The sequence below is a fragment of the Carcharhinus amblyrhynchos genome, chromosome 10 (genome assembly GCF_965287045.1).
Source record: "Carcharhinus amblyrhynchos chromosome 10, sCarAmb.v2.hapA, whole genome shotgun sequence".
Classification (NCBI taxonomy): Eukaryota; Metazoa; Chordata; class Chondrichthyes; order Carcharhiniformes; family Carcharhinidae; genus Carcharhinus; species Carcharhinus amblyrhynchos.
The window spans coordinates 73,224,039-73,249,954 of NC_137333.1; the positions used below are offsets into that span (position 1 = coordinate 73,224,039).

General features: G+C 43.1%; 1 protein-coding gene across 1 annotated transcript in view; it reads left to right on the forward strand.

Moving 5' to 3' along the window:
- The first annotated feature begins 875 nt into the window (after positions 1–875).
- Positions 876–25,916, forward strand: part of LOC145349060 (tumor necrosis factor receptor superfamily member 19-like) — an 85,620-nt gene continuing 60,579 nt past the window's right edge. Inside the window, exons 1-3 of the mRNA XM_080197341.1 lie at positions 876–1,148; positions 4,437–4,565; positions 9,896–10,006. Of these exons, the coding sequence (XP_080053467.1) occupies positions 4,497–4,565; positions 9,896–10,006 (180 nt within the window). The 5' untranslated portion in view covers positions 876–1,148; positions 4,437–4,496. The remainder of the gene's footprint in view (positions 1,149–4,436; positions 4,566–9,895; positions 10,007–25,916) is intronic.

Below are 25,916 nucleotides of genomic sequence, written 5' to 3' on the forward strand. Positions count from 1 at the left end.
AGACTGCCCAGTATTCACTGTCAGGATTCACACATGAACAAAGGACTGGAGTGCGATTAGACCTCTTTCAGCTAAGAGTCAGCACTCACTGAACATTGGAAGGAGGAGAAAGGGTGACAGACCAACTCACTGAATGTTCTTGTAGAGAACATAACATGCATCTCAGTTGTGCTGAAATACCTCAAGAGTGCATCTTTTTTCCACGTGGACAACCTTTAAAATAACTTTGCAACACTTGTAAAACCATTGTAAAATGTCTGAAACCCTTCCATTACTGTACTGCAGCAACTCCCAATGTTGCCTGACCTATGTATAGGGCCTGAACATCACTGCTTTTTGTGTGATGGTCATTTTGAAATGTCTGTAATGGTCTCACAGATTTATGAATAAAGTAAATTTTTGCGGAAAAAAGAGAAAAAAACAACAAAAACATAGCAAAGTCAAATTCCTGTGTGAAAAATTTTGCGAATGCCAAGATGCATGAACATTACCGATTTATTTCCCAGTTTGTAGCCTTTAAACTATCCTTTGTGTACAGTTGTGTGAGGTTGCATATAACTTTGTATGTATGGCGCTCATTAGAGGGTAATATTTCACGCAATCCCCTTCCGACAATTAAAATCTTGCAGTCGGTATTTTATTGCTGGAAATAAGCGAGTTCGTATTAATTCAGGGAGATTTTCAAAGATGCACGTCTTCACAGCAAACGGGGTATTACATCGGGCTGCGGATGCGTGTGTCTTTGTCCACTGCTGGTCAGGATTAGGTTCTGAGCTTGAGCAGGCATGTGTGCAAACCCAGTCTGAATGAGGATTAAAGTTTTGTTCTATACTATTACCAACTTTCCCCAGGATGCCTCATTCCTAACCAATCCCTTTGCAGTCTGAAGTTTAGATGATGTCATGGGATCTGAAGAGCGAGATGAAAGGGATAGACTGTAACCCCTGGCGCTGAGAAGCACTTCACACACACACACAGAAAGAGAGAGAGAGTCTTCAAACTGCCCAGCACTGCAGAGCGATCACACTCAGATTAAACATCACACAGCACAGCAAGGCTGCCACAACTCGCTTGTTCTTCTTTCATTTCCCGGATTGCTAAGGACAAGAAAAGGGATCTGCATCCGAAAAGAGGCAGCGACTTTCGAGGTACACGGCGACGTGGATTGGGGGTGGTGGGGGGGGGATCTGTGCCCTGACTCTGGCTCTCGTTGCTGTACCTGGTGGTTCAGTGTTACAGCCTTTGATCGCTCAGGGATCTCTGATCAGATTACCAGAGGGCTGCTGCTGCTGCTGCTCTCGCTGCTCGCTGGCCCATGGCTGTTGCAATCTTTGAAGTGGCTGCACTCGCATTGGAAAGGGTGCTTGGGGCGGTCACACAGAGAGAAAGAGGAACTGGAGGGAAAGGGGAGGACGGAATGCGGACACTGAGCTGGGGTGTATGAGGGGGGAGTTGGGGTGGGTGAGGGGGTTGACTGAGCTGGATGGGTGAGGGGGGAGTTGGGTCTGATGGGGGGTGGGTGAGGGGGAGTTGGAGTGAGTGAGGGGGGGGGTTGGGTCTGATGGGGGGTGGGTGAGGGGGAGTTGGAGTGAGTGAGGGGGGGTTGGGTCTGATGGGGGGTGGGTGAGGGGGAGTTGGAGTGAATGAGGGGGGGGTTGGGTCTGATGGGGGGTGGGTGAGGGGGAGTTGGAGTGAGTGAGGGGGGAGTTGGGTCTGATGGGGGTGGGTGAGGGGGGAGTTGGAGTGAGTGAGGGGGGAGTTGGAGTGAGTGAGGGGGGAGTTGGGGCGAGTGAGGGGGCTTGGGGTGGGTGAAGGGGGAGTTCAGGTGGGTGAGGGGGGAGTTGGGGTGGGTGAGGAGAGAGTTGAGATGAGTGAGGGGGGAGTTGGGCTGGGTGAGGAGAGAGTTGAGATGAGTGAGGGGGGAGTTGGGCTGGGTGAGGAGAGAGTTGAGATGAGTGAGGGGGGAGTTGGGCTGGGTGGGGGGGAGTTGAGATGAGTGAGGGGGGAGTTGAGATGAGTGAGGGGGCAGTTGGGGTGGGTGAGGGGGCAGTTGGGGTGGGTGAGGGGGCAGTTGGGGTGGGTGAGGGGGCAGTTGGGGTGGGTGAGGGGGCAGTTGGGGTGGGTGAGGGGGCAGTTGGGGTGGGTGGGGGGGCTTGGGGTGGGTGAAGGGGGAGTTCAGGTGGGTGAGGGGGGAGTTGGGCTGGGTGGGGGGGAGTTGAGATGAGTGAGGGGGGAGTTGGGGTGGGTGGGGGGGAGTTGGGGTGGGTGGGGGGGAGTTGAGATGAGCGGGGGGGGAGTTGGGGTGGGCGGGGGGGAGTTGGGGTGGGTGAGGGGGGAGTTGGGGTGGGTGAGGGGGGAGTTGGGGTGGGTGGGGGGGAGTTGAGATGAGTGAGGGGGGAGTTGGGGTGGGTGGGGGGGAGTTGGGATGAGTGAGGGGGGAGTTGGGGTGGGTGGGGGGGAGTTGGGGTGGGTGAGGGGGGAGTTGGGGTGGGTGAGGGGGGAGTTGGGGTGAGTGAGGGGGGAGTTGGGGTGAGTGAGGGGGGAGTTGGGGTGAGTGAGGGGGGAGTTGGGGTGGGTGAGGGGGGAGTTGGGGTGGGTGAAGGGGGAGTTGGGATGGGTGAGGGGGAATTGGGATGGGTGAAGGGGGAGTTGGGATGGGTGAAGGGGGAGTTGGGATGGGTGAAGGGGAATTGGGATGGGTGAAGGGGAATTGGGGTGAGTGAGGGGGGAGTTGGGATGGGTGAGGGGGGAGTTGGGGTGGGTGAAGGGGAGTTGGGATGGGTGAGGGGGGAGTTGGGATGGGTGAAGGGGAGTTGGGATGGGTGAGGGGGGAGTTGGGATGGGTGAAGGGGAGTTGGGATGGGTGAGGGGGAGTTGGGATGGGTGAGGGGGAGTTGGGATGGGTGAATGGGAGTTGGGATGGGTGAATGGGAGTTGGGATGGGTGAGGGGGGAGTTGGTGTGGGCGGGGGGGCAGTTGGGGTAGATGAGGGGGGTTTGAGGTAGGTGAAGGGGAATTGCAGTGGGTGGGGGAGGTTGGGGTGGGTGAGAGACGAGGTGGGTGAGAGTTGGGGAAAGTCAAGTCAGAATGAAGATTGCGAATTAGAGGCAGGTAAAGGGAAGGTGAAGCTGCAGGAAATGGGCGGCGGATTGAGTTGTAGCTCTGTTGTCCCAGATTGCCAACTTTTTATGGAGTACCTGGTGGCTGGGGAGTGATTGTAACTGTTAGTGATCACTGAAGGGGGATAATAACATTTACGTGTTTGTGCTTTACACACCCGGGGAGAATAATGTGTTTTACTTCCACCCCGGGGAAAGTTAGATTCAACCCCCGGGGAGAGTTTAATTAAATCCCGGGGAGAGTTTGAATCAACCCCGGGGAGAGTTTAAATCCCACCTGGGGAGAGTTAGATCCCACCCGGGGAATCAGGGTGAGAGGCAGGTGATAAGTGTTCACTCATTCGCTCTAATGTTAAACACTGATTTCTGCAGATTTTGGATCGAATTGGAAAGTGTGCGCGGATTAAATATCGGGGCAGTGAATTGTGGAGCTTGAATATGGGGAGGGGGGAAAGTAGGGATTTTCACTGGAAATAAAGAGGGGCTGAATAACCATTCACGCCCTCAGCACATTCCCCGGTTATTGGATACAGAGGGAGAGGGACTGCTTCACTCAGAGAACCCAGTAACGCCATCACAAATGTTTTCTTTTCAAATGCACTCACCCTGTCTGTGGTTACAGAGAACATTATTTTGGCCTGAAGGTGTGACTGAGACAAACTGTAGTCAGAAAAGCCTCTGTCCCCCCACCCCCCTCAATCCAGCCGCAATTCGGGCTCCGTTGCAAAGAGAGTTGTGAGAATTTGGCCACTTTTTTTTAGAGGTGGGGAAGAGGGTCTCAAATTATCTCTTGTTTGTGTAAGTGGTTCAGCTGTTTGTGTTTAGACATTTCCAGCGCTGATCTATGAAGTGCAAGAGGTCTGTGCAGTTGATAACAAAGCAACATTCTGCACGTCCGGCACTTGAGAATTCTTGAAAGGCTTTTGTGATCAACCTTAAAAGCACTTTAGTGTGTTTTTTAAAGGGCAAACACAGTGTATATTGGAAATACATGTGTCTGGATATAATCCTTGCTTAGGAGCACTGGATACATTCGCAATTTTACATCAGAGACTGACCAAGTTTGCTGCAGTTTAATTTTAGAAAGTGAGTCGCAGTACCAGATAATTCTGACCATTTCTACCATTCTATAATTGCTATAAAGTGGATATATTTTGCAGCAATGTGCTCGCATTGCACATTAATGTGTAGAACTATGTCATGTACTGCCAGGAATTCTTTAAGCACTCCAACGGAGTATTTTGTGGTAACGGTAGTTTTTACTATAAAGAAAATTACAATTCTTCGAGAATTATTGAAAAATATTTTCCTTTCCAGCCCTGCTTATTGATGAGAACGCCGAGGTAGATCTCACTGGAGATCCTTTGTGTGGCTGGAATGAGAGTCGGGATGTCCCACAAACAAAAAGACATATTGCAACACCTGCTGATTGTTTTGTTCTGCCTGGTAAGGAGTTGGTATTTGATGTCTTTGTACCAGTCCTTGAAAAAAAATCTTCACTTTCCAGCAAATTGCAATGCATCATTCCAGGATTTAAGGCAAATATCAGAACCTGCCGCAAGTTGCAGCGCAAACTGAGAGATTTTCCGAGGAGCATTGCATTTCATTCCGCTCCTTTTTTTATACTGTCAGATTTCAGAACCGCGCATCTTCTACAGGACCAACCGAGTCCTCAGTGCAGGATGGCAGGGAGAAGCCAGGCCACCCTGCCTACCCATTTAGGGCACTAGCTGGCGCCTTATGGTAACTCTTCATTTAGTGAAACGTTTTGGGACATTTAAGTAGCGTTTCAGTGCGTTAGAAAGTGATTGTGAGTGAGGTGGGAGGGTAGAATGGTGAGGAGTAGGGCTGGTAGGTGGCAAAGGGAGTAGGGTGGCAGGCTGGTTAGGATGCCAGCTGGGTGGAGTGGCTGAGTGGTGAGGTCGGGTTCTGGAGGGTTGGGGGGGCATCAAAGGGACTCGGAGGGTCGGGGAAGTTGGAGAGTCTGGGGGGAATTTGATGATCGGGGGAGGAGAGCTGGGGATATAGTTACCCAGGAATTAGATATAGTTCTTCCTCCCCACCCCGCCTCCCCATCTAACATTCCCTCGGTAATTATTCTGGTCAAGTGAGTCTTACTTAAGTTTAAGTTTATTTATTACTGTCACAAGTAAGCTTACATTAACACTGTCATGAAGTTACTGTGAAAATCCCCTTTAAGAGTTGGAAAGACTTTTCTGGAACGTTCCAAATGCTGGAGAATTGTCTATTGGAAGTTGCAACTTCTGGGGCAATTTCCACAGAGGACTTGCACAGGGACTCCTGAGGGGTTCCTTAAGACATCTACCGGGGTGTCTATACTCCAAGACACAAGTATGCAGAGAACTGAAAGATTGAGACCAATGTTGGCAGAATACAGACTGGGATGCAGAAGCAACTTAGCAGAAGCAGAATGTGAGAAGCATAGGATATTACTATTTGCTCTCCAATTCTCCAAATGCATATTACACAAAGGTTTCTTGTTATATTTTTACAAAGGATTGGCATTATATTCATTCCAAAACAAAAATTCTGCACTCCTTTTGCCAAATACCATTATGGCAGGTAATCCTTCCAAAATATTCTTTGCCCATTGATATGTTAACTCTTCAATGTGCTGAGTAGTTATGTACCTTTTCTACAGCCTTTGTTTATTCAGAAGGAGCAGGGAAAAGGTTAGTTTATATATATATATATATATATATATATTCAGAAATTACATTCAATCGTTGTCATAACAGACTTATGGGGACTAACAAAGCAGTTCTTCTAATCAGGTGTTTGGCTTTCGAGGTTTGTACCTTTGTACGCAACATGATAGCTTTTGCCTGACCTGAGAGCACATTTGTTCTCATGAACTGTTTGTAATTATGCTTCTACTGAATCTGAATATCTTCTGTCTTCATCTTAAATCACCAGCCAAATACATCCTTTGAGTGAAACATTTTATGTCCTGTGCTATCCTTTGTTCACAAAGAGATCAAAGCAAATATGCAATCTATGTAATACTGTTAATTTCTAGAAAATACATTTTCTTTTTTAAAAATTTCCATCGGAATTGATGGTGTACCACAAAATATTTTACAGCTGTGTTGCATTGACCTGCATTGACTCCCTGTTGAGCAATTCCCACTATTTAAATACTTCTATCTGTGGTTTTCAAATCTCTCCATAAACTTGCCTCTTCCTCTCTGTGTAATCTCCTCCAGCGCTACAACCCTTTGAGATATCCATACTTCTCAAATTCAGATCCCTTGGCACCCCCAATTTTAATTGCTCCACTATAGTAGCCATGCCTCTAGCTGCCTAGTTATCTGCTTCTTTCCCACCCCTCCCCTTACCTCTTTGAGCTTTCGGGTTTGTTTGTTTCTTTTCTGCACCTTGTGGTGCACATGGCAGATTTTCATCTGTTCCCATGGCAAGTTTATTTTCCTGGAACAGGTCACTAGCCTGTCATCAGAGGCTTAAAAATTGAGGGGCATCACTCTGCATCAAGCATGGCATCCCAGTCCAACGCTGGGATCTCCACGTCAAGCATGGATGACCAGCGATCTCTCCCGTCTGCCATCGGTATGTGTTGGAAGGATTTTGCAGGTTGATGCTCAAACTTCTGGCAACATTATGAATGCACAGTCCTTGGTCAGCATATCCTGGGTGGGACCTGAACCTGGAGCTTCAGGCTCAGAGGCAAAGATGTGACCCATTGTGTCGCAAGACATGCTGAGCTTTTAGTCACCTACCCTCATATCTCCTGATGTGGCTCTATGTCAGATTCTGTTTGGTTATGCTCCTGTGAAGAACATTAGGGTGTTTATACTATGTTAAAAATGCTTTATAAATACATGTTGTTATTGCTTTGTATCTCATTTTATCTAGTCCTGATGACCATCCTTCTTGAATTTGGGAATCTACATTGGCTCCTAATCCCACCATATCCCCAGATTAAAATTCTCATCCTCATTTTTAACTCCCTTTCCTGTCTCTGAAACCTCCTCCAACTCTTCAACCATTTGAAAATTTGCATTAAATGAACTCATCCCTTCTTGCACAGCCCTCTACCCCCTTCAACCCACCATTGGCAGCCATTCTGTCAGCCATTTAGATCCTAAACTCTGGAACTCTTTTTTTTAAACCTCTCTGCCTTTCCACTTCCCTCATCACCTTTAAGACCCTCCTTAAAATGTACCTCCTTCAGTCACCACTTTTAAGCTTCTTCTTTGGCTTGATGTCAGTTGTTTAAAAGCATTTCAGTGAGGCGCATTGGGACATGTTTATATTTTGGAGCTGCAGGTATCAATGCAGGTATGACCTTGTTATCCCAATAAGGGATCTCTCAAATATGTAAATCAAGTAATTGCTTGACTTGTCTGTAATTGAATGTAATGTTCACCAATAAGTCAGATATTCTAATAAAATGTAATAACCTTTTAAAACTATAATTTGAGCAAAGATAATTCAAGCAGCACATTTAGCTCCTTTTATGTTTCAATAGGAAGGTGAACCTGTTCCTCCAGGTGCTCTGGTTTCCTCTCACAGTTTGAAAGATGTGCCGATTAGGTGCATTTACTTGGACAGGCACCGGAATGTGGCAACTTGGGCAATTACACAGTAACTTCATTGCGGTGTTAATGTAAGACTTACTATGACTAATAAATAAATGAACTTTAGAAAAGAGCCAAGCATAGTAAGAACATGCTTTTCCAATCAAGTTATCTTTTAGGACTCATGCTAGACTACTTACGTTTGTCTTAAGGCAAAACATTTTACTCTCTTCCTTGCCGAAATCTCTGCAATTCTTTTTGGATATTATTTGCTGAGTTGTAACTAAAAGCACTGGGTGCCAGGCTAGCTCCGTGGCCAATAAAACCTTTTAGGGCTACAATTTATGTCTTCAAATTAAACTCAACTCATAGTTTCACCTAGTTGATTACATAAAATTTTCTGAATTTATAGGGCAGGAACAGCCTGTTTGGTCCAACAGCCTATGCTTCACACAAATCTTCTCCCACCTTGCTGCAACTCATAAGTTCTTAACCTATGTTCCTATTCCCTTTTCCTCATGTATTTAGTTGGCTTTCTCTTAAATGCATCTAAAAATGACCTACCAGTCTGCAGTTCTGCCTGACTTGCCATTTTTATCGTACTGCAGCTTACAATGTTGTCGCCTTGGTAAATCCAGTTGGGGCCATGAAAAATTAGCAGCCTTTTAATTGTGCAAAATGAACAGTTACTCAGGAATAGAGATTGCGAAAAACATAAATTAGAGTAAATATCTATGTTGTAGAGGGAGCGTATCAGAAAATGACTGCAATGGACTCCTAAGTAGATTCTTTACAATTCTTGTAGGGTTGTTGCAGTTAATCTCTCCTTATATACCACAATGCAGCAATTGCAGTAACATCACAATGCAATTCACAGATGTTGTTTCTGTGAAGCCAATTTAAAAAGGCCTTGTTTATCCTGTCTTTTTAAATGAATGTCAAGGCCGTTTCAAACTTCCTGTCCCTTATATTTTTATTCAGATTTCAACAAAGGGCAGTTATGCTTTAACCGCACATTCTCATACCTGTTTTAACATTTCTAAATTAAATAACACCAGAGGCAACCGGTTCAGGAGTTACCAGAATAATATTCAAGAGAAAAAATATGCAGGGAATAATAATAAATTTGAAACATAAGTTGGTATCATGCTGAGGCCTTTGCATGACCCAAATGCTGGGAGTTCCAGAAATAATGTGCCTTTTGTCAGGGACGATTTTGATGTTGGAGATCACACTGCTTATATGGTGTTACCTCCCAGGGCCAAGTTATGCAGGTATGGTTCATTCTGGAAACCTGCTGAGATGTTCGATGTTCCCAACATTTACACCACTACAGGCATCAGACCATGGAATTCAGCCCTGCATACAGATAGAGCAGATTGTAAAACAGCAAAATCACACTGCCAGCCTGCCATTGTCCTGCAAACAAATGAGACAGATCAAACATTCTTGCCAGAGGCTTTGTTTGCAGTGGCACTGCCACTGTTGAACTTGCAATAGCAACTGATACAAAATTCACTCAAGCATTTAATCCTACGTCAGACTTCTTCTAGCAGCAAAAATACACTGGATGCTAGAAACCTGCAAACCAGGCGGAGCAACATTCAAGAGCATCTGTGAAAGAACAAACAGTTTTTCAAGTTTATTGATTAGTGTCACAAGCAGGCCAACTGTAACATTACAGTGAAGTTATTGTGAAAATCCCCTAGTCATCACGCTCCGGCACCTGTTCAGGGTAAACTGAGGGAGAATTTAACATGGCCAAGGCACTTAACCGGCATGTCTTTCGGTCTGTGGGAAACCAAAGCACACCCACGCAGACACGGGGAGAGCGTGCAGATTCCGCACAGACAGTGAACCAAGCCAGAAATCGAACCCAGCTCCCTGGCGCTATGAGGCAGCAATGCTAATCACTGTGTTACCATCAGTGAACTGATGTTTTAAGTTTAAGAGACCTTTCTTCAGGCTTTATCTGTTCTGATTCCCCCATGATTTAGGGAAGCCAGTAGATGTATACATTTTGTAAATATTTCTATTTGTCAACAGTGGCTTTTCAAATGTTACTCTGTGGACTGCCTGTAAACAATCCGAGAGGGATACTCTTTTTGAATTACCCTGTTACTACTTACCGACTTTTTTATTCTCATCCAACTTCAATGAAAAACAAGACTCTTATGGAACTGAATTTGTTCAGTAAAATCTGCCTGTTTTCATTAGGTTCACGGAGCTGCCGGCGAGACAGGGGGCTGCCGGGAGCAGGAGTACAGAGACCAAGCTGGAAACTGTGTGGCCTGCAAACAGTGTGGTCCAGGGCAGGAACTCTCTAAGGTATGGGGAGCTGAAGAATTTCTTTCTCCAGTTTCATCCTTTGCTTCCTATAGTCATAGAATGCATCAATGGAATCGGACGCAGGGTATTCTGAGCAAGTTCATTCTGAAATTTGAATCTCCCTTGCATACACTTGCCAGCACAAGTTCTCAGTGAATGGAGCTGCAGACTAGTACTGGCAAAGTACAAAACACATGCCGAGAGCCACTGCTAAAAGCTGTGAGTTAATGCTGCTTCCCTTGGGTACATTTGAAACAATTAATTTGAATCAGTTGCTGCCTCAGACTTGAAAATTGAGTGAGTTTGTGTCATTTGGATTTGTTTATGGGTCCTGGCACACAAAGGGGCACTGGTTCAGAGATCACAAGGAAATACAAAGAAGGTCAGGCCCAGAGCCCTGCTGTGCTTTGCATTGTCTTTTTGTGCATACGTAGTAAAATCAACTCCCTGCATGCTGAGGCTTAGACTGATTCACAATAATTGCTGGAAAAGCCCATTTACATGAAGGGGTGGTGGGATGGAGGTGGGGGGAAGGAAACGACATATTCAAGAAAGAATAAAGTAACGTTTCCACTGAAGGAAGCTAATGTTTTAAATGTGTTTTTCCGAACATTCTTAGAATAAATTTTAAAATGATTGCTAAAAATGAAAAGAAACTTGTTTTGAACCAAAATCCAGCTTGCTTTCGCTCCGATTTTGCTGCTACGTGCTGTCAGGCAATCTGATGAAATGGTGGTAGGTGGTATTTTCAAAGTGTGTGAGCCAGGAGTCTTGTCGAAGATGTGCATGCATGACCCAGGCTCCAGGTCTGGCATCCCAATGCTGGAATTTGAGGGTTAGCCTGATTTAGATCTTCTGGGGCCTCTGCCAACTCCTGCTGCAAATTCAAAATAAAAGTTAACAGAATTGACTCCAGATTCACTGTGAAAACCAAGCTTAAGGCCAGAACTGATTAAGAGGGTCTTTTTTTCGAAGAATATTAAAAACATACTCTGATCCTTTTTTCCTAAAAAAAGATTTGGTTTGTTAACTCTTGGATACTCAGAATGTGATAGCCCCTTGCTAATGCTTTCAAAAAATAGGATGTGTATTTGAAATGAAAATGAAGATAAATATAGTCGTGACATTTTTGTTATTGGCTAATTGAATCCCTGCAGAAATCAAATATCTCATTTCTAAAATGAGTCTAAAATGTTCCCCTGATTCTGAAGTAGATAATAGACTTGTTATCAAATGATCAAAAACTAACTTGCAGCAGTTTACAATGCTGATTTAAAATGCAACTTGATTAAAATTGATTAATGATTAGCATGAGAATGGGGAGGGGGGCAAAGAGAGAGAAAAGTGATTTAAAAGTCCTATTGTTGGAAAAAACTAGATTAAGTTGTTATTTACTTTGTCAGACATTGATGACTGTTTTGGCTTCAAGTTATCTTTAGTTCTATCATCTTGTTCCTACCCACATTAGAACTGCTTTACATGGTCATGCTAAGAAGTCAGGGACAATGGTGACTTTTTGTTTGTGAGAATGCCATGTCATCCATTGAAATTCAAGTGTTTGTTCTTGAGCACATTGTGCCTTTGTGCTCGACTAACCCTTTGTTGTTCATGGACCATTACGAATTTTGATCACTGGCCCGAGAACTGAGGGACAAAATTACACACAAAGTTTAAACAAGGGTAGTCAAATTAGTGATTCCCATTTACAGTCTCGTGGTCTTCCTCTGGTATTCCTGCGCTCGCAGCACAAACCCTGCCTTCCCTTTATACTCTTTTCGGAAAGAGTATTTTTCCTACAATTATTGCATTGTGTGCCGAGTTAGCTAGGGTAGCAGCAGGAGCGCTGCAATTGGACTGAGTGCCCCTGGGCTAGGGAGTGGAAAGCCACATTTTCAACTCCCGACCACTGTTTAGTTGGTTGCTGCTGGAAAGTGCGTGTGTGTGTGTGTTAAATGAAGACAGCTGTGATGCCTTCTGTAACTTTATGGCCCTTTTGGGAACACCCTTCAAGTTGGGATCAGAAGGATGTGGCTTTAAGCCCCATAACAGGGATTGAATTTATAATCTAGGCTGATACTTAACTTAAAGCACAGGAGTATGGCATCACTGTAGAAACTGACCTCTGGATGATTGGAAACTGAAGATCTTTGCCTGCTCCAGCCCTGTCTGCATGCTCTGCTAGTTGCAGTGGAAAGTGAAGATCACAAGGTTTATTAGGAAGACAGGAAGAGAATTGTCTTATGCCTTGAACATAACCAACAGCATCAAAAAGCAAAGTAAACTGATATCCGTATAATCCCCTGCTTGTGAATGCTGTTATTGCAGAGTGGCTGTCCTACTTGGTTACCTAGCAACAGTCAGTGCATTCAAAAAGTAATTTATTTTATGGAGCGTTGTGAAAAAGTTCCACCACATTAAACATGGCTTACTATTAGTTATTAAGATGATTGAACCTATTTCAACGCCAATCATATTATATATAAATTGTTAATGCATTCAAACATCCCAAGATGCTCACAGGAGCTGACCACATTTGTGTCACTATTAAATCCTTCCACTTTTGTAACATCACCTGACGCTGCCCCTCCTTAAGTCCCTCTGCTGCTGAAACCTTCATCTGTGCCTTTGTTACCTCCAGATTTGGCTATTTGAATGCGTTCTCAGCCAGCCTCCCATCTTTCCATCCTACATAAACTCATCCAAAATGCTGCTGCCCACATCTATAATCATAGAACCATAAAATCCCTACAGTGCAGAAGGAGGCCATTGGTCCATTGATTCTGCACCGACAACAATCCCACCCAGGCCCTACTCTCGTAACCCCATGGACTTACCCTACTAAACCCCCTGACACTAAGGGGCAATTTAGCAAGACCAATCAACCCAACCCACAGATCTTTGGAATGTGGGAGAAAACTGGAGGAAACACACACGGACACGAAGGGAACATGCAAACTCCACACAGTATCCAAGGCTGGAATTGAGCCCGGGTCCCTGGAGCTGTGAGGCAACAGTGCTAACCACTGTGTCACTGTGCCACTGTCCATATCCTAATGTGCACTAAGTTCCATTCACCCATCACTCCTGTGCTCGCTCAAGTTTAAAATTCACTTGTTTTCAACCATCCCTATCTCCATAATGTCCTCTGACATATCTGCAATCCTCCCACTCCAATCCCCAGTTCTGGTCTCTTGCCCATCCCAGATTTTAATCACTCCACCATTGGCTGCTGTGTCTTCTGTTGGCAAAGCCAAGCTACACTCTTTTAAGTTTATTTATTAGTGTCACAAGTAGGCTTACATTAACACTGCAGTGAAGTTACTTTGAAAATCCCCTAGTCACCACACTCTGGGGCATGTTTGGGTACACTGAGGGAGAACTTAGCATGGCCAATGCACCTAGCCAGCACATCTTTCAGATTGTGGGAGGAAACCAGAGCATCCGGAGGAAACCCACACAGACACAGGGAGATTGTGCAGTCCCGGCATAGACAGTGACCCAAGCCAGGAATCGAACCTGGGTCCCTGGCACTGTGAGACAGCAGTGCTAACCATTATGCCACCATGAAATACAATCCATTTGGCGTAGCTATTAGAGCTAACCATAAAGCAGCGTGAATCAGCATGATCTCCAGAGGGAAGAGTGCATTATTTTGGCGTTTTAAAAATCTTTTTTTATGACAGCGTAACTCAGCTAGTAGCACTTATTACTGAGTCAGACATCCCAATGAGGTACATTATCTAGCTGGTATTGTAATGCAGAACTAAAAGAGCACTGATTATCTTTCAGTTGAGATATTAAACCACGGTCCGGCCTGCTTGGGTGAACCTAGTTGAAGAAGAACATGGATTTCATCATATCCTTAAATAACACGCCCGAAACAGTTTATCAGGTCATTCATTCGTCATATTTGCTGGATTTTACAGCATGTGAACTGCCTGCCTGTCATACTGACCTACATAACAATAATGTTACATTTTCGAAGTAATTAGTCCAGGATGAGATACGCCACAAGATAAAAACAAGTTCCTTCTTTATAGTCATCTGTTTAATTTTCAATTTATTACCATTGCCAATATTACCTTGTTGTATGGTAGGTTTCTGTTTTAAAGTCAAACTCCACAGTTCAAAAAGAGGCCTTTTGGCCCATCTTGTCTGTGCCGGCTACCAAGCACCTATCTGTTCTAATTCCATTTTCCAGCAATTTGTCCCTATGCTCTGGTGCTTCAAGTGTTCACCTCAATGCTTCTGAAATGTTTTGAGGGTTCCTGCCTCTGCCACTTTTTCAGATGATGGAGGTGATCTTTCCAAAAAAATTCTAAATCCCGAAAGCATGAAAATGGCAGAGTTTCAGATCCGTTTTTTGGATGAGGCCGCAAGTCCAATCTAATGTCACTTTGTACAATAAAAAGGCTAAATCTGTTTACTGCCAGCAGAGGGAGGGGACAGGGCCTAAGCTAGCCCAAAAGCCAGCAGCTCACAGTAGATGGCGTAATCGCACATGCGCAGATCACTGTTGTATGCAACAGCATAGGAAAATCTGTCAGTCACCTTAACCCCCTGAATAGCGCTTGCCACCCCTCCCCCCACCCACTCCACAATCACTGGCCTCTGCGGCCAATGCCATCCTCCCCACTTAAAGAACCGGGCTGATCTTGCTATAAATATCCAGGGCTAGTGAGGTCATAATATACAAGAAATTGGACACAAACCCGATTTTCCGCCTCTTCCGCGATCTTACTGGCTTGAACTGCCATCGACTGGGCAGGACGAGAAGGTAAGATCACCCCCAATGAGTTCCCACCACCATCTGTGATCCCACAAATTCTCTCTAAATCTCCTGCCCCTTACCTTAAATCAATGCCCCCTGGTATTGACCCCTCTACTGAGGGAAAAAGCTTCTTCCTGTCTGTCCTATCTATGTCCCTCATAATTTTGTACACCTCAATCAGGTCCCCTCCTCAGCATTCTCTGCTCTGAGGAAAACAACCCTAGTTTTGTAAAGATGAAAAGAATAATGCTGACTGTCTGAATTTACAAGCCTAGAGTAAGCATGCATGTGTTCCTAGCTCCTTTAAAATATATCTTATAGATTAGATGTCCTGGTATAAATCAAATATCAGGAAAATATTATGATGTGATTCTCAGCTTTTTTCAAGCACTGCGAATGGTTTCAGCTTAAATTGTTTGGGTTTGAAAGGATGGAATTTCCAATCAGCACAAATTCACATAACAACTGCTTAATACACTTGTATGCTATTCCTGTATGAGCTATTTTTACATACATCTTAGCCTATGTTTTAAATGCAGAACACATACAATCATTTTAAACACATGCATGTGACCTTTACTTATTGGAAATTTTATCTCAAATCTTTAATAAATGGCATACTTGATAACAAAATCCCAGGAGCCAAATATTTTTAGTAGACAACAATAAGGATTGTAGTTTCATATTTTTGAAAAAAAGTTCAATTAGTACTTTTTTGTAGAATTTAATGACTTAGTTAAAAGTCTCATTTTTGTGCCACCCATTCTCATTCGAAACATTGACAGAAAGTGAGATATTAGCAACATGTCTGTAAGAAGAGTAGTCACATTTCTAAGTGTAACTCACTGTTTAACTGGTATACCTAATTAAGATTTTGGTATTCCTGCCATGGTGTGCATAATAATTATATATAATGCACACCATAAGAATAGAGAAAATGCCAGTTTAGCAATACAAACCCATTTTTCATACAAATTTCAACACCTTTCACTGATGTGTTCCTCTGGTCTATTCCTGCTTGTGCATTTGCTGCAGAGATGCAAATTTTACAGCCATTAAAACAGAATTTAAACATAATTGGGACGGATTCCAATTACTTTACACAGCCTACTCTATCCATTTACCTATAACTGAATGCATGGCCAATAGTGTTTAAACCTTGCAAAGTGAATACATTATACAGGCTGCCAATTCAATAAATATGTGAAGTGATCGCACAGAGATTAATTTGTACAAATCTTAATGAGTTACCTTATCGAATGAGGACTTACTCTTGTGTTGGCTGAAAGATAGGCAACTATTAACAAACCACAACTTAAAACTGATTCAAGTGTTTTAGAATCATAGAATGATTACAGCACCAAGGAGGAGCTTATTCGGCCCAACATATCAGACTAAACAAATCTTTTGTCGGAGTTCATTGTGATGTTTTTGCTTTTTTTCTCCTTGCCTCTATTTATGAAGCACAGGGTCACACCTGACTTTTTTAACTACTTTTTCACTATCACCTTCAATTTGTGCACCAGTAGCCCCAGCTCTCATAGAGCTTTCACAGAGTGTTAATCTTTATTCTGCTATCTGACCTTTATGCCACTATCAGCACCTTCTTTGGTCTTTAACACTAGCATTAACGCTCCCTTTGTCTTATCACTCTGAGTTCCCACCTATCCATGAGCTTCAACTCCTCTCCAGCTGCTCCATCCCTCTTATATAATAAAAGTTCCATGACATTTCTTTCTCTGTTTAGCTGTGATGGGGAGTCATACAGACTCAAAACGTTAACTCTGTTTCTGTCTCCACAGCTGCTGCCAAGCCTGTTGGGTTTTTCCAGCATTTTCTATTATTTCAGATTTCCAACATCTGTAGTATTTTGCTTTTATTATATCATTCCATTCCCCCTGTTCCTGCACTTCCTTTAGAATTACACTCTATTTATTTTGCTTCTCCTTGTTCTCTTTATCAAAATCTATCACTTTATGCTTTGTTGTATTAAATTTCATTTGTCACATGGTTGGTCCTTTCACCAGATTGTAAATCCACTTGATGCCTATGACTAATCCTCACAGTTCACAATACTTCCAAGTTTTGTGTTTTCTGCAAATTTTAGAATTGTATTCTGAACACCCAAGTCTAAATCATTAATATAGGTCAAGAAAAGCAATGATCCAGCGCTGGTGAAATACTTGCATTCTCTCCTCCAGTTCAAAAAACAGCCAGTCACCATTGCTGTGTGTTTCCTATTTATAACTCAGCCAGCTTTGTATCCATGCTGTCCCTTTTGTGTCCTACGGGTTTCAACTTTGTTAACAAGTCTAGTATGAAGCACTTTATCAAACACTTTTATGAAATCCATATACACCACATCAACTGCATTATCCTCATCAACTCTCTCTATTACCACATCAGAAAGCTCAATCAGGTTGATTAAACACAACTTGTATTTAACAAAACTCTTCTGGCTTTCCTTAATTAACAGTTGTCCAGATGATTTCATTTTATTCTGGATGATAATTTCTAAAAGGTCTTCTATCGTTGAGGTTAGATGTCCTATCATTGAGGCTAGATGTCCTATCATTGAGGTTAAACTAACTGGTCTATAGTTGGTAGATTTCTGCGTGCATCCTTTCTTGAACAATAGTGGAACATTTGGAATTCTCTAGCATGGAAGGTTATGGCAAGTTCCACTCTTAATTCTTCAACCTCTTCTGATCCATCTCATCCAGTCTTGGTGATTGATCAATTTGGAGTGTAGCCAACCTTTCTAATATCTCCATTGTGTTGATTTTTAGACAATCCTGTATCTTTCACAATGTCTTTGGGAACAACTTCTTCCTTGGTAATGAAGATGCAAAGTATTCATTTCATATCGTGGCCAAGCCCTCTACCTCCTTGGGTAGACCCTCTGTTTGGTTCCTAACTGGCCTCTATCCTCCTTTTCCTACCTTTTAACTATTTATATGCCTATAGAAAAAAAACACCCATTTTTATGTTAGCTGCTAATCTTTTCTCATAAGCTCTCTTATTTCCTTCTTCCACCATGAACTTTCCACATTTAGTCTGGCTCTCACTTGCATGACAACTGTTGTACACCTCCTTTTCCTGCTTCATCTTAGTCTCTATCTCTGTCATCATATGGGGAGCTCATGGCATAGAGTAAAATTCCACCTATTTTCTCTAACTCGAACTGCTGTGCCAATGTTTGGCATCCTTTCTGTCCAAAGCTGGTCATTGCCAGTTCCAGGTTTGTCAAGAAGCTGATGGGAGATCCCAATGTGGGCTTCCAATGTAGAGCTCTTAAATGAGATTATAATTTATTTAAATGATTTTCCCGACCTATCTGGGTGGGAACCTTGTTACATTACTCAGGGTGGTGTGGGGAAATCTGAAATCGAGATCTAGCCAGCACTGTGGAGGGAGTTTGCGCCACTTGCAAATCCCAGTCCATCAGTCTGGCAGTTACTTTCATTGAAGAAGCCAAGAGAAACTGAATGAGATCTTTTTAAATCACAGTCCAAAAGCAGAGACAAGTTTAATAATCAAATAGGGGTTAAATTGAGGCCTGGAGTCTCTTATACCTTTTCACCTTACAAAAGAACTTAAAAGGTTGGCTTTTACATCAAAGAACCTATTGTATAAATAAACAAAAGACTTTACAACTCTTTTATGACATTGATTCAGATGAAGCACAGAAGCGCTGGAAATTTCTGTTCAGGCAGTTACTGTCAGATGTATTCACTTTTACAGCAGAAATTATTTGGAATTGGAAGGTGCATTCACTGAGTGCCAATGACTTGTTGTATTTGGGAGGATATGTTGACAAATCTGTGAACTTGTATTGGTGCGTTGCTATGGTAACTTGAAGAAAAATCCATTCAGCATAATGTGAAAAAGATTTATTACAAAAGATGTGATTTACCAAAGGTGCAAAGCCCACTTACACTGTTGAATAATTTTGTAATCTCATTTACTCTTCTAAATGAATAATAAAACCATAAATTTTATTTGTCTGAGATATTACCGATAATCATCAAAATATTCAGCACAGAAAAAGATCAAAAATACTGCAGGTGCTAGAAATCTAAATTAAAAACAGAAAATGCTGTAAAGACTCAGCAGATTAGCAGTATCTGAGGAGAGAGGAAGACTGGCTTTTCAGGTCTACAACATATATTCATATAGGATGGGGCCATAGCACCCCAGGAATGGAGAATAAATAACGTCATTCTTTGGTGTTTAGAATAGGGTCCAAATAACATAGGGTGGCATAGTTAGTACTGCTGTCTCACAGTGCCAAGGACCAGGGTTCAATTCCAGCTGTCTATTTAGAGTTTGCACATTCTCACCATGTATATGTGGGTTTCCTCCGGATGCTCCGGTTTCCTCCCACAATCTAAAAATGTGCAGTCTTGATCATAATAAGTTGGCCCTTGGTGTCAGCTCGGGAGAATCAGCCGAGTAAAATGGGGATAGGGCCTGGGTGGGATGCTCTGTTGGAGGATCAGTGCAGACACGATGGGCCAAATGGTCTCCTTGTAAACTGTAGGGAATCTATGATTACTGGTGAGCTGCCCTGCACCATTTCCGTGTGCTAGCACTCTCACCTGTAACTAGAAGGTCATGGGTTCATGTGCTGCTCCAATTTGAGCAGAGTATCTGGGCTGGCATTCCAGTGCAGTACTGAGGGAGCGCCGCACTGTTGGAGGTGCCATCTTTCAGATGCAATATTAAATTGAGGCCCTGTATGTACACATTGAGAGATCCTATCCATATGAGCCTGACCCACAGCCATACTGTACTGCAGGCGGGCTTAACAATGGGACTCAATCTCTCACTGAGGAGGAAGTCCCGTCTGCTGGAACTGCCGACCAATCAGGTAAAAAATCAGGCTGCCCACTCCCACCCAGCTGCTCATGCCAAATGTTTTATGGGGGTACATTATCAGGATTATGGGCACATTATCAGGATCAATTGGCTTGGTAACCACTTGTCTACCAGCAAGATGCCCTCCGGGAGCACATTAAGTCCATTTATATGACACAGTTCAAAGAAGAGGAGGGGACTTCCGAGGCAATATTTATGCCTCAATTATCCCAAAGGGAGGGGAGACTAAAACTAAAGGGCATAGGTTTAAGATGAGAGGGGAGAGAGGGGCAATTTTTTCACACAGAGGGTGCTGAGTGTCTGGAACAAACTACCAAAGGTAGTAGTAGAGGCAGGTACAATTTTGTCAGTTACACAGTTACATTTTGTCATTTAGACAGTTACATGGGTAAAATGGGTATAGAGGGATATGGGCCAAATGCGGGCAATTGGGATTAGTTTAGGAGTTTAAAAAAAAAGGTGGCATGGACAGATTGGGCCAAGGGTCCTGTTTCCATGCTGGAAACCTTAATGACTCTATAATTATCATCACTGTCACATTTCCTTATGTCACAACAGTGATAGGGAAAAAAAAATTAATTAAGTGTAAAGTCCTGAAGACATGAAAGGTGCTATATACATAAAGGCGATTCCTTTTATGTTAAAAAATCAACAAGTCCAATGTTTAGCATTCATCGAGTGTTTCTAAGACATTTAGTTTATATTGTTTGCACTGGCGATACTAAACCCATTCTGTCAACTGTCACCTGTACATCGATGATTGCTTTCTCTAAGTGGGTCCATTCAAAGCAAGGACAAATTCCAAAAACACTGGATCATTAATTCCTACCCGCTGGATGATGCGGCAAACAATTAACTTCATGAAATCAATACTGCACTAGTTTTTCAGTTCTTTTGACAGAAAGCCAAAAGATTCTGTGTACTGGAGCCAAAAAGGGATATGATGCAGAATGTGCAGTTTCCACGATTAAAGTGAGTGAATGTATAATCTGGTCTTCGCAAAGTAATCTACCAGCATTCAACAGAGAATCTTAACATGTCCGGAGATGTCTGGAGAAGTGAATTGCTGCTTATTATTTAACAGATCGCAGTCATATACTGGAATAAATCCAATGTGGGGTCTGTGGATTTTGTTTTGAAGGATGGTGTTACTCTACACAATCCAGATCTTTGCTCTTATCTAAATGTTACCCTGCGTTCTTTTCAACACACTGTCAGGAAATAGGCTCTTCGCAAAGCCATTTCTATTTTTTATTCATGATTGGCACACATTTCAAAGACATATGAACTTGTTAATGTTGCGGCAGTTTACGTCTAAGTAATTTGGCTCCAACGCTTCCCCATTTTCCTCATTGTCTGATATAAACTCATCATGTTTTGAGATCTTATTTGTAGCCCGACTCTTGACAGGCCCCTTCATCATTTTTTTTTGGCAGGGGATGTTCTAATTAAAGTTTGTTTTGGTTCTGTTTCATGTATTTTGGGAAGATAGCTTTGAAACTCGGCCAGCTCAACAGGGGAGTATACTGCAGAAGATAAGGACTAGTCACATTCTCCTTGCTGAAGGAAATGATATGACAAAATCATTTTTTAACTATATCAATAAATGCTAAATGCACTGCCACTTATGGAACAGAACTGTGTAGGCAGAAACTAAGTTCAGCTATCCTGTCTGGAGACATTTGGATGGTGGCGGGTACACCAGGTTTCCATTGATACCCTCAGTCAGCAGGACGAAATGTCAACCTGGCTTCTCATTCCTATTCGGCACTGTGGCACACTGATTAGCACTGCTGTCTCACAATGCCAGGGTCCTGGTTCAATGCTGGCCTTGAGTGACTCAGTGTGGAGTCAGCACATTCTCCCCCTGTCTGTGTGGGTTTCCTCCAGGTACTCTGGTTTCCTCCCACAGTATAAACATGTGCAAATTAAGTGGATTGGCCATGCCAAATTGCCCCTTCATGTCCCAAGATGTAGGTTAGATGAATTAGCCATGGGAAATATATGGGATCATGGAGATAGGGCAGGAGAGAGGGCCTTGGTGAGATGCTCTGTCAGAGAGTTGGTGCAGACTCAATGGACCGTATGATCTCTTCAGCATTGTAGAAACTCTGTGATGATTCTATACAGTGACTGCTAGAAGTTGTACACTAATATTGGATGAGGACAGGATTGCACATACTTGTGGTGCTCTGCAATAACACACTACCTGATCTCAGTCACTCTAAAGTGAGACTTCTTTTATTCATTCGTAGGATATGGGCATCACTGGCTGGCCAGCGCTTATTGCCCATCCTTAGTTGCCCGAGGGCAGTAAACGGACGGGTTTTTCCAACAATCAACAATGCTTTCTTGGTCATCATTAGATTCTTAATTCCAGATTTTTTAAATTGAATTCAGATTCCACCATCTGCCATAGTGGGATTTGAACCTGTGTCCCCAGAACATTAGGTGAATTTCTGGATTAATAGTCTAGTGACAATACCATTAGGCCATCGCAGTATGTCAGCAGGAATCATAATGCTGTGCAATCATCAGCAAACATCCCCAGTTGTGACCTTATAATGGTGGAAAGCAACTGAAGAGTTTCTGCAGCTATGTCCTTAGACTGGGATAATTTAATTGGACTCCAACAACCAAGATTTGCCTTTGGGCTAAGCATGACTCCATCCAGTGGAGAGCTCTCCTCTTGATTCCCATCGACTTTCATTTCGCTAATGCTCTTTGATGCCAGAACTGTTCAAATGTTGCCTCCATGTCAAAGGCAGTAGTCACTCTCACTCTGGAATTTATCTCTTACGCTCAGTGTTAAACTGACGCTGTACTGAAGTCTGGAAGCGTAGAGCCCAGGGACTGATGAGCAGTTATTGATGAGTAAACATTTCTTGATTAGCAGCATTTGATTAGCGCCGTTTTTTGTGGACAGGATATTCCTGAGCTATTTTCCTCATTGTTGGGTAGATGCCAGAGTTTTCGTTGTACCGGAACTGCTTGGCTAGGATCACAGATCTTCAGTAATACCGCTGGGTGTTGTCAGGAATCGTAGACTTTGCTACATCCAATGCTTTTAACCATTGCTTGATACCACATGGAGGGAATCAAATGGACTGAGGACTGGCATCTATGATGCTGGGGACTTCAGGAAAGGCTGAGATGGATCACTTATTCAGCACTTTTGGCTGAAGATGATTACAACGCTTTGGCCTTGTCTTAGGCACTGAGACACTGGGCTCCCCCTTTGAGCCCTGTTTGTCAAGCCTATACCTCTGCTTCATTGTGTAACTGTCCACCACCATTCATAACAAGATGTGGCAGGACGGTAGAGTTTTGACCTGATTTGTGGGTCGTGGGATCACTCAGCTTGCAATCACAGTTGCTTCCGCTGTTTGGCGTGCATGTATTCCTGTGTTGTAACATCACCAAGATGGCATCCTGTTTTGATAATTGGTGTTGTCCCTGGCATGCCTTTCTACACTTCTTAGTGTAGAACCAGGTTTGCCCCCCCCCCTTGCTTGATGGTAATGGTAAAGTGAGAAATATGCCAGGCTATTAGATTACAGATTGTGATTGAATAAACTCTGTTGTTGCTGATGGCCCACAGCGCCTCTCCAATGTCTAGTTTTGAGCTGTTAGATCTGTTCTGATTCTACTCCATTTAATACAGTGGTAGTGCCACACAGCACAATGGAGGGTATCTTCAATATGAAGACAGGACTTTGTCTCCATAGAGACTGCAATGGTCACTCCTACAGTACGGTCATGGTCAGATGCAGATAGGTAGATTGGTGAGGACAAGATAGGATAGGTTTTTCCCTTTTGCTGGTTCCCTCACCATGGGTGTCTTTTAAAAAGCATTTAGTCCATTACATGGGTAAGATGGGTATAGAGGGATATGGGCCAAACACAGGCAATTGGAACTAGCTTAGTGGTTAAAAAAAAGGGCAGCATGGACAAGTTGGGCCAAAGGGCCTGTTTCCACGCTGTAAACCTCTCTACCTCTGTGACTCTATGACCCGCTGCAGATAAGGTCTAGCCGATACATCCTTCAGGACTCAGCCAGTTGTGGTTCTCCCTAGCCTATGGTTGGTTTGGTGCCATGAGAATTCATGGGGTCTGAATTCAATGTTGAGGATTCCTTGGGCCATTCACTCACAATTGTAAACACCAGTGCCGCCACCTCTGGTGACTCAGGACATGCCCAAGGATGGCTGTGGAGGAATCTGGTACATTGGCTAAAAGGTATGATTCTGTGAGTATGGCTTGTCTGCGGGACAGCTCCCTGAATTTTAGTAAAGTTCCCAGATGCCAGTGAGGAGTTTTGTTCAGAGTCACTTCTGGTGCGTAGGTCCATCTCGGCTGCTCCATCCAGTTTTATTCTTTTTCATCCTTTCTGTTGCAGTTGGATACAACTCAGTAGCTTGCTAGGCCATTTCAGAGGTCAGTTAAGAGTCATTGCTTTGTGTCTGCAGTCACATGTAGGCCAGACCAGGCTGGATGGCAGATTTCCTCCCCTTAGGGGATTAATGGTAGAACCAAATGTGTTTTACTTACAACAATCAATTATTACTTAGACTAGCCTTTTTATTGTTAATTAAATTCAAATTCCGTCAGTTGCCAACTGGTGGGATTTGAACTTGAGTTTTGAAACACAAATTTAGTAACATTACATCTTTCTGATTGTATGGGAACAGCATGCATTGGGTGTAGCATCGTGACCCTGAACAGATGCTGGCAAATATACTTACCAGTCACTTAATAGGTACTTAACCAAGTCTTATTTTCCTTTGTAAAAAGAATCTGTGGGAATTTGTGGCAGCAAATAATAGGACATCAAAACCATTTTTAGGCCGAGTATATGTAAATAAATTCAATGTGGACCTATGTTCATGTTCATGATTCTATATCCTGCCCTATTTGACCTGCTGGAATTGATTTAAGTTGAATGCATCTTTCTTGTGTATAAGTAGCACTTTAATGAAGAAACAATCTTTGTTCCCCAAATATCATTCAATTAACAGTCTGTTAATGGGCCCCTTCCTCAGTCTGCAAGTCTTTATCTACTCATTTACAATGTTTTGAGTATTGATCTTTCATGGTCAGCCACTAAACAAAGTGCTCATTATTGTGATCAGTGACATAATCAGATCACCAATTAATTACTTAGAAAATGTGACACTTGAAAGGCAACATTAATACTGAGAATTGCATCAAATGTGATTGGAGGCCAATCAGATATCTCTTGTGCTGATCCCAATCATTGATAACGTCCCAAGATGTAATAGTTACATAGCAAGAGGGAGCAAAACTCACCCCCTTTGAACTGGACCTGCAGCTGGATAGAGCAGGCGTCACAACCTTAATAACAAGAAAATCCTTTTGTCAATTTAGTCAAAAGATAATAAGCCAAAATGCCAATAGAACTGGACAGACACATTTCAAAGACATTTACAAAAAAGTCATTAACTGAGTGATACTTTCTCATAAGTACAATACTAATCAAAAATTAAACAAACCATTTCATAGAATCGTACAGTGCAGAAGGAGGCCATTCAGCCCATTGCATCTACACCGACCACAATCCTACCCAGGGCCTATCCATACAACTCCATTTATGCTAAATAGTCTCCCAACACCAAGGGGCAATTTAGCATGACCAATCCACCTAACCTGCACATCTTTGGACTGTAGGAGGAAACCCATGCAGACATGGAGAGAATGTGCAAACTCCACATAGACAGTGACCAGAGCTGGGAATCGAACCTGGGTCCCTGGTGCAGTGAGGCAGCAGTGCTTGCCACTGTGCCACCTTGAAACTTAACATCAAAATGAGTTCAATCAAGGCCAGGAACCACATGCAGTTCCAAAGCTGCAGGTTGCAGACCCTTCTTTACCTTAAAGAGACTCCTGAAACAAATTACTTAAGTAAATTGGGAACTTGCCAAATTACCTTTTTCACAATCCCAGCTAAAAAACTCTTTTAGACCGAAAGGTGAGATTCAATACAAATACAGATTTATTTAAAGATGATGTGCCTAGTGTATTTTAGTAATTATGTCCACATTATGCCCTCCCCCACCCTCAACTCCAGTCTGTCCCTTCCTCTTTAAGCTTTGATATTTACGAGGGCATAATTCCATTACAACATCTACCGTTCCTTAGCTTTCCCAAGAGATCATTTCTCATATGCACATATGCCCATATCGCAGAACATCAGAGTGTAAAAGCATAAGAAGTAGGAGCAGGAGTAGGCCATTTGGC